At 32.7% G+C, this 10,449-nt stretch overlaps 1 protein-coding gene across 1 annotated transcript; it reads right to left on the reverse strand.

Moving 5' to 3' along the window:
* Nucleotides 1-2,667: 2,667 nt before the first annotated feature.
* On the reverse strand, nucleotides 2,668-5,267 carry LOC106311590 (U-box domain-containing protein 30). The gene has a single exon (XM_013748817.1). It carries the CDS (start codon nucleotides 4,620-4,622, stop codon nucleotides 3,279-3,281), a length of 1,344 nt encoding a protein of 447 aa, XP_013604271.1. The 5' UTR covers nucleotides 4,623-5,267; the 3' UTR covers nucleotides 2,668-3,278.
* Between the last annotated feature and the right edge of the window lie 5,182 nt (nucleotides 5,268-10,449).

The raw sequence follows: 10,449 nt of genomic DNA on the forward strand, positions 1-10,449 counted from the left end.
AAATCTGATTCGGGATCATTTAGAGAAAATGAAAAATCGTGGAAATGGAAAAGAATGAAAATGACATGATGAAGGAGAAATCAACTGATTTCCAGAAGACTTTGCATGACAAAACTATATTAATCCGGATATGATCGAAAAAGAAGACTGCATTGATCGGAAAGATTTATATCTGAATTGAGCCGTGAAAGCCCAAAAACAAGCTTCGAGGACCTGAAGATTAAACCTTAGAACATAACCACATAATTAAGAACATAAGTAGTGAAATAGAGTTTAATATTCTAATATGAATTGAATAAAATCTAGCAACACAAGAGTCCTCTCCCCGCTATTCTGATCAGTATGATTTCATTACAATACATCAATATGAATGTGTCTTAACTTAAGCATCCACAATGGTTGATTTCATTTTCATCTTCAAAAATTCACTTTATTCAAAACGAAGAAAAAAGTGAAACAACATTTCCTCCAATAGTTTGCTTCATTTTCTCTCTTCAAAAAAATAATCTAAATATATTTCATCTCCACTCTAATATATTATATCTACACTTATCATTAATTATTGATAACACATTATAATTTTTCAAGTTCACTATTTTACCCAACTATTTTTTTTAACAATAATCCAACACAATTACTACTTAATATAAATTAAACATTGTCACATAATGAGATTAGTACACAAACTTAAATAAATAAACAAAAAACATTAAAGTTTATTAAAAACATGAAATATACATTTTTGTACAAGTGATCAACCAAAGTGTTCCAAAAAACATACTTATTTATCTTACATTCTTGTAAACTGAGTTAAAAGTTCTTTAAAGTGAATATTTTCATGTTTGCTGATTAGATGAAAATAATAATAGGAACTTTAAAATCAATTGGGTGATTTCAAATTTGAAATAATAATGTCCATTGCTTCATTTTTAAAAGCAAGAAATGAGTGATGTCTAGTTGAGTAGTTTCTCCTTCCCGGTGTAGATCGTATCTTCGAACGTGTCATCTCTAAGTGATACCATTTCAATAAGAAAATACAGCTTCTTGATTGGAATCAACAGAAACATAAGTTTTTTTTTGATAAACCTTATTGGCTGATCCGGTCGGCTTCGTGAGGAGCGCACTTAGTGCTATAGAGTGGACTGGCTACCACACTGTCTGATCCGAGTTTGGAATACCTTTCGACTAATGCCAAGGGGTGAACCGATCATCTGTTACGATCCAGCTTGTAAACCACTTGGACCGAAACTCAAGCCCAGACTGGCCAAGTGATGATAATTTAGTTCTTAAGGGAAATCAGACCCATGATTTATGTTGGTACACACCAAGCCCTAAGAGATTGTCACTAGGCTACCACCACTTGGTTTACAGAAACATAAAGTTTACAAGTATAAATGATATATCATAAAAGCATTCACTAAAATATGGACGAAAAAGGATCCACTATAAGCGTAAGAAAACATGAATGATCCGTATGAACAAATTAAGATCGAATATGTAATTTCTTGATCCACCAAAATTTTGTTTTCTCATCTACCAATCTCAAATAACAAAGAGTTTTTTTACCAAAAATAAAATAATAATTAAAAGTGACAAATGTAATAAGATTAAACCGCGTCGAGAGTGTGTGCCAGAGAGATGTCTTAACACAAAATCTATGAAAAATTTAAAATGAAAATTATGAATATCTAATAACATAGTATCAAAACATGTGTCGTTGTTTTAAATGATAATTTTCTATTTAGATATCAAACTTAGTTACATAATAAATTATATGAATTAGAAGACATGTTGCAATCTGGTCTGAGCATGAATTGGATATTTGGAATTTTAAAGATATTTGTGATCCGATTTGTTTTTTTTAGATCAGTACTTTTAATATTCAGTTTATATATACATCATCTTGATATTCAGTGTTCTGATGTTCTTGCGTTCTTGTGATTTTTAAAAACTTTCAAATGATTGTATAGTGTTTTGGTTTAAATTTTTAGTTAAAATAAAATAATAATAAATCTCATGCTTTTAAGTAAGATTTTAGAATTCTTAACCAAAATCATATTCAAATTTTCAATTCATCTAATAATCAAAAATCCGTTTGGATATTTTATCTTTCTGAGTTCTGTTTAGTACTTCTTTTTTAGGTTGATTCGGTTCGGATCTTTGGATCCATATCTCATAGTCCATACAAAAGCTCTCACATCAACATTGTGATATACATCAAAACAAATATTCGCTTAGCCTTGTTTGCGAAACAGACAACCTATCTAAGCCAAGCATGTGTGTTTTAGGGCAATGAATAGATGAGTAAATAGTTAAACCGAGAATGTGTACCCAAGGCCCATGCCTAGTCGAGACGAAAGCTCTCACATCAAAACTGTGATATACACTAAAACCCAGGGATTTGCTCACTCTGGTTTACGAAACAAACAGACAACCGATCTAAGCCAAGCATGTGATTTTGGGGCAATGAATAGCTAAGTAAATAGTTGAATGTTTCACTTGTCAAATCCCACTATCTTTTCAATTGTTCATGAAAACAGTGAATAGGTAAGAGACCAATGTATGGGGACTTCTGGTCTCCACCACAACTTCCACTCTACTTATTAGACAAGAATCAGATTCACATTGTACTGTACTTTGAGATGTGACTCCATGGAAACAACAGTGTTTTGATATTCAAGAATCACTATTTTTTGTACTTTTTTCAACATTGTAAGACAACAAGGGAGGTCTCGGAACAAAGATGAACTAATAATGAGCAATAAAGACATTTTTCTAATTTCTAAAATTAAGAAAATGTAACAGAAAAACATTGAATGAAGAAAAGAGATTCAAAAAGCTTAAAGATTACACAAGCTCCAGGTCAAAAGATTTTGCTTCTTTCTTCTTTTTTTTTTCTGTTTTGAGTGGTCAAAAAGCAAAACAACCTCTTACAAGGACCCAAGTAGTGAGGGGAAGTAACAACACTAAATGTAATCAAAGGCAGTAACTTTACACAGATTTGCTAACCCCCATTGTTTATTGCAAACGGAACCATCATTAAACCGTCACATACCCATACTCGTACTCCTAACCAACAAAGTAGCTTTGTCTTCACCTGTGTTTCCATCTGCAGATTGCTTGCTCTCTCCTTTGAATTGTTATCGTCATACCAATAGCTGAATCTTCAAACTCTCCATCTTATGTATATACATCAGGGCATGGGGCAGATTCTCAACTCATCTCGCATATACTGCTCCATTGAAATCATCATCAGTGCCAAAGATATAAACTTTATGCTATTGGATTGTCCTTGTGAGTTTGCATTTGGAAATAAACATGGTGTCTGAATAATGTAGACTACACAGCTTGAGTAGCTCGGCTGACCGCTGCTTCAACGCCGGATCACACCCGCTCTGAATCACGAGCAACAGCTTTGCAGCAAGACCCACCTCAACAGCAAGAGGCGAACATTCCTCTGGAGCTAACTTACAGACAGACCAAAGAATCGACAGAGCGTAGTTAGTGCAACTCTCAGTAACCCTCATCAGTACCTTAACGGTGTAAGGAATGGTGTTTGCCGAGTCTTTGACAGCGACTCGTCCTTCCATGTCTGAACACAAAGCATCAAGCACAAACAGAGCTGATTCCAGACAATCGGGGTCTAAAGACGGTAAGATGTCGACTAATTGAGGCACTGCACCGACTCTAACCATCAAGCTTCGAACTTGCTTATGAGCAGAGATCGGTTTGAGCAAACCAAGTGCGGGTGACACTCCGTTTCTGTGTCTTTTATCCTTAACCAATCTAATTAACCCGACAAGCAAACTATGACTCGAGACCAGCTCTGGTCTAAACCCTTTCTCTTCCACCAACCCTCTTATCAACCTAACGCAATTGACTTTAGTTTCGTTCGATCCATCATTCAACATATCGACGATCAAAGAAACCTTCGCAGGCTGAATCAACCCCGACTTGGAATCCGAATCAAGATCAAGACTCACGAGAATGGCAACAACCTCAGATCCAACCGCGTGAGAAGTGAAAGGTCCCAAAAGAGAAGAGATGACAGAGACGCCTCCTTCTTCGACAACAGTCTTCCTCGCCATGAGATGAGCCACGACGATCTGCTTAAGCTCGCTCAAGGCGTGAACCCTAGCTTGCCCTTTAGCTTTCTTCAGCGTCCCCAGAACCTCGATGGCTCGTCCTTGAACATCCTCGGAGCGTTTCTTCATCAACACGTACTTCTGAGAGAACCAAGTGTAGATCAAATGGTGAAGCGTTCTGTTAGGAGTCACGGCGTCGTCCCAAAGCTCCTGCATTGTGGTGGGACAAGTCAAGTGGCCGAGGCTGAACCATTTGTGGATGTTCGACCTCTCGTAGGTCTGGCCTGTGCACAAGGTCACGGGATCTTGCATCGGCTCGAGGGAGATTGGGCAGATGAAAACAGAGGGTATATCTTGTAAATCTAGCTCCTTTATCATGGTTTTCAGATCTATCTTCTCATCCACAACTCCTCCACCGCCGTTAACTCCGCCGAGGAGTCCGTCTTTCACCGCCGTGTCCAGATCTAAGACTTGCCCATCGCCACCGCCTTCGAATCCAACTAACCCGTCTCTCTTCAACGGCTGAAACATCGGCATTTTTAACCAATAATCTAAAGAAAAAGAATTACAGAATCTCTCTCTCTCTCTCTCTAACTATCAATTTCGTGCAACATTGGTGGTAAACAAAAGGAGAGCTAAAAGACAGAACAGAAACGCATGTCTTAATCTCACAAAGACACAATCTTTCCTTCTTCTTCCTCTCTTTCCCTTTATTCAACGGTCAAAAAGAAAGGTTTCACTCAATTATAGTTTTAATAATTCAACATCATAAACATATGATTGAAGCCCAAAAAGAACCAGAAAAAATGAGAAATCATGAAGAATGAGAAGAAAGAGAGAGAGAGAGAGAGAGAGAGTTGAGTACAACCAAATCTGGTTTGCACTTTGCAACCAGAAGATCTCAGAAGGTTATTAAGAAAAAAAAAGAGAATTTGAGAGAACCCAGATGACGAATTTGTGAGAATGACGAAGAAGAAACAAGTACCCTCTTCTTTGTTTTCTTCTCTCTTACCCTCTTCTGTGAGTAGTAGTAGTAGTGAGTGATTGTCTTTGTCTTTGTCTTTGTTTTTGTTTTTGTTTTTGTTTTCTTGAGAAAATAAAATAGAGAAACAAAAGAGAGATAAAAAAAGATTTCTTGAAAGATTCGGGTTGAAAAATTGAAAAACAAATAAAGATAAGGTGACCGGTGAAATCACTGGCTATAGCCGGTTACTTTAGTCCTCTCGACTCGCGCACCACACGTGCAAGCTCCACCACATGCTCCCACCTCTCTCGCTTTCATTATTTTTTTACTTTCTTTTACCATGGAAAAACTCAGCTGCTAACTTTTAGATTCCCAGTTTTGTCCCTAGAAAATTACCAAATTAGTACGATAGTCCCTCTGTTTCATATTAAGTGTTATTTTACCTCATTTTTCTTGTTTCATAAAGAGTGTCATTCTACAATACCCATGCAATTTATACAATTTTTCAACTCAAAATTAATTGCAAAATGCATTGATTTTATAAATAAATCGATTTATCTAAAATACTATTGGTTAGATATGTGATATTAATGAATTTCTTAATATGTGTGAAAAGTGTTTAATCGACATTCTTTGTGAAACAGAGGGAGTACTAAATATTTTTATTAAAATTTAAAATAAAATTATATATTCCTTATGTAACAAATGTTTTTATTTTTGTTTCAAAAATAATTAAATTTTCAATTTTTAAATAAAAATTTAATGTCATTTGACATTATAACCATATACATAATAAACATATATTTTATAAGTTTAATAAGTTTTATTTTTAGCAAATTAAATATTATATAAAGATTTGTATATTCTTGATGTGTATATTATTAGCTTTTTAATTAATTTAAAATAGAAAGGAATGAGTATACAAGTTGCACAAAAGTTATTATTTACTAAATAAAATCATTGTAAAATGTAATAATAAATGAAAATTCTTAAAACAACCAATCCCAATAAAGTATTAATAAAAAATATTCCCTTAAATAATACTATAGAGGAGATGCAATTGGTCTGAATAAATTAGTTTGATTTTTTCGTGACAACGGTTTTGGATGTAAAACCGTAATATTCTTTAATTAGCCAAAAGACAATAGGGAAATTCTAATTCCTCTTGTTAGCTTTATTTTTTTCTTAGTATCCACGCTAACTAAGGATAATACTTTTCCAAGTTTGAACAAAGTTAGTCAGAAAAGAAGATAAAATGGTAGTAATACACAAGCAGAAAAAATCGCGCACATAGTCAAAAAAGCTGAGATAAGTTTCACTAAAATCCAAACACCACGGGGAAGAGTAACCCGTACAGGTCGGACACGTGCGACGTTAATTTCTATGTTTTGTTTACTTAATTAATCTTTTATTTCTTAATTAATCATTTTACTTCACCTTTTATCATTGTTATTAACACCATCAATTCTCGATTTTGCTAAACAAATACTTGTATTTTATTATTTCTTTAAATACAAATTCTTATCGTTTTAATAACCAAAAATTTGATATTAACTTATATAAATGGTAAAACAAAATTTGAATATATTATTATCTTGCTAACATCCACAAGTCTTTATAGAACTTAAAATTTAATTTCTTAATTTGGTGGATTATTATTAGAACACAAAAAAATAGAGCTGTATAAATAGAAAAGTAAAGTAAATAGTACTATATTTAGGGAAAAAACGAAATTTAAAAGAAAAGAGAAAAACCAGAGTGAGTGGGGACCACAAGCAAAAGCTCCAGCTAGACACTTGACCATGACAGTGTCTTGCTTTGACTGTAAGCCTCGATCTATCCTCAGTCTAATCTTTGTTGCCTTTGACTGTTCCTCTCACCACTCGTATCCCACCACGTGTCAACATCTGCTTTTTCCCACCCAAAACCGTGATTAATGTATTAATTATTTTCAAATTTCTTAAATCTTTATAACAATCTAACCAAATCAAGATACTTTAATACTCCATCCATTTCATATTGTAATTTAATACTCCTTCCGTTTCATATTGTAAGTAGTTTTAGGGAAATGTTTTTGTTTTAAAATGTAAGTAATTTTTATATTTCTAGGTACCTTTTACATTTATTGAATACAATGTGATCAATCAAATTAAATAGACTTATTTTTTATTGGTTAAATTATATTTAACCTAGTTATTATAAAATATTTTTTAAAAACATAATAATTTTTTTAATTTTCGTGCTTTTAGCCAAAACTACTTATATTATGAAACGGAGGGAATAATAAGTGATATTGATGGGAGAGAGAGATGAAGAAGAGATCTGAGAGACCATGTGTTGTTTCGTTGCAGTTGGGTACTGACCCATAACTGCAAAGTTTGCTGTCCAGAAATTATTATTTGATAAATAATTATATTAATTACTGGACCTGTTTTTTGAAATGAAATTACAGATTCAAATGGTATGATTTTTCAGAGTTGTTAATGCTCAAATATTTATTTCTGTGTTTATGATGTAGTTTTGCTTAGTCAAACTAACATTACAAAAGTGGACCGGCAAGTGTTTAAATGTGATATGACGTGTTTTGTAATCAAGTTTTTAGCATTGGGGAGGGATGTGAGATTGATAGGGATATTATTTAAATAACAATAACAAAAAAACTTGATTTAATGTATAATAAATTATCTCTAGTAAGGAGTAAAACGCACTGAGTGCTACTGCTGGTGAATGGTAGTGAGTGGTGACTACGGGACCTACGAAGAAAAAGCGTAGCAATTTCAGTGAAAGCGATCTAACAAAATTTCAACAACTGTTGGTTGCATTCTAGTTATTGGAATGAACAGTTTCAAACAGGTGATAATTAACTAAAACAAACAATCAAAATTATATTTTTTGTATATTAATTTTCAAGTGGGCTCCGAATTGTGAGGTGCGGGACAACTGCGAGACAAGAATTGTTATAATAGTAACAAAAATATATTGATACATAAGTATATATAGAGATATTTGTTACTATTCATGGTGGTGCGGTCTGTGGCGGTTTGTCACCATTCGGAACCTAAATCTATGATTTCAGATCATCATTTATATATCATTGTAACATTTTTTTTTTAAAACAACTAAATAAAAACATATGAATATTTTTTCCCAAAAAAAACAAATGAATAATCATTCTTTATCAAAAAAGGTTGGTGTTTTCTGTTTTGATCCAAAAAATCGGCGTCCATACATCTCTATGAATATTACGTTTGTCCAAACAAAAATGCATTATTATTATTATTGTAATGTTAAAATTTTTTCTTACGGACCCCAACATCAAAAGTCATATTGGATTTATGATAAAAAAAAAAAATTATGGTTAGATCAAGTAACTTGATTCAAGTTCATAAACCTGAGTAATCAGAGGTGTAAACAAAAAAAAATACAGTATGATGCTAAATGGCCAAAACTGAATAAAAAAGATGATATTGAATAATTAAATGTTAATCAAACGCATAGAGTTGAATAATAAGATCATCGAGTTTATCCAGTTTGGCGATTGCGCCAAGGATAAAAATTTGATCGGAAATACAAAATGAAGTTTGTAACCAAAAAAATATGATTACGAATAGGGGTGGGTATTATTACTCGTTACTCGTCTTAAACTCGTTATTTGACTCATACCCGCCTTGAAAATTTAAATATTCGGTGTTGTCAATGCAAGTAACAAGTCGACAATTTTCATTACTTGCAAGACCAAGTCAAATATCAGGTATCATTATTATTTTTAGTACTTGACTCGTTATGTCCAGTTCCTTACCCCATTACCTGCTATTTGTTACATGATATATTAAATACTTGTTTATATTTGTTTTTTTCTTTTACTTGCATTTTGAATTGGATACAAATACTCATTACTCTTCTTATACTTATTATTTATTTCGTATATGTCTTGATTTTTAAATATTCGTCGTCATCTAGTTAAGTATTATATAATGATAAATATTAAAAAATTAACTACATGGCTTGTTATTACATGTTACTTGTCTAGAGAAAACATTTTTGTCATCATAAAAATTATACAATATTTATATATCGATATATTCATATATATTTTTATTTGTCTTCTTTATAATATGAACAAATAATTCGTTTAAAGTAATTAAGATGTTATGTTAAGTAGAATAAATAAGAACTACTTACTAAATAATAATCTATTAAAAATATAGTAAGTAATAGAGCGGAATAACTAATTTGCAAGTAATTCATTTTTGATCAAGTACTCGAAATAGCAAGTACTCATTTTTAACAAATCAAGTACCAGTCGAAAATTTTATTATTCGTACAAGGCAAGTCAAATCGCAACTAAACGCAAAATAGCGAGTACTCGCCTTGTGCCCAACCCTAATTACGAATATCTATTCTTATTGGTAGCAAAGCATCACAATATATGTACATCAAAGGTGTGAGATTGATTAAGATGTACTGTTTTCGATCTAAACATGGACGTTAAAAATGATCTAAACACGAACTTCTTATAAGGAGAACTGGGAGAAAATTGTATATAAAAATCCATCTGATTACATTGAAAAGAATTGCAGCCTTGAAAAGTGTGAAACAATTGTGAAAAAATTACAAAAGTGGAAGCACGAAGGAATCGAGAAAGGTATATACTCCCCTTCACATTGCTATAGGCGTATTCTTTTATTTATCATTCTTAATTCTTTAGTAATTTCGAATTGTTCACGTGACGCACTAACCCCTAAATTTATGTCTGTATAATACATATACACATGCATCATGAAGCACCTATATTTGCAATTTATAAACTTTTTTTTTTTGCAACTAACAATTTATACACTTACGGATTCGATTTTGCTGATACAAAAACTATTTTCATACATACTTTGCTTCAAGATGTTGTTTTATTTTAGTCTACCTTAGAATTTGTATAGTTGGAGACTGTTTAGCGATACCAAACATCAATTGGAGTAACAAGTACAACAACTTGTGTTTATTAGTTCAGTTCGAAAATTCAGGCTCCAATTGATAAACATCGTTTAATCGGGAAATGAAGGAGAAAAAAAATAAATAGTGGAATGTTTTAAAATCGGCGGGGCAAAAACTGCGAAATACACTACAAGAAAACATATTTTTTATTAGGGCAGTATTCGTTGTAAATTCGTCGTAAACGGGGTGTTACGACGAATTAACGTCGAAAGACGTTTCGTTGTTAAACGTCCGTCGTAACGGAGGTTTCGTCGTAAACGACTCGTTACGTTTACGACGAAATATATTCCTCGTAAAGCAGGGAAAGAATTCGTCGTAAACGACACGTAAGATTTCGTCGTAAAGCCCACGTAATTATTTCGATGTAAAGCACACGTAAATACTTTCGTTGTAAATCACTCGTAAACATTT

Source organism: Brassica oleracea, chromosome C1 (genome assembly GCF_000695525.1).
Source record: "Brassica oleracea var. oleracea cultivar TO1000 chromosome C1, BOL, whole genome shotgun sequence".
NCBI classification, from domain to species: Eukaryota; Viridiplantae; Streptophyta; class Magnoliopsida; order Brassicales; family Brassicaceae; genus Brassica; species Brassica oleracea.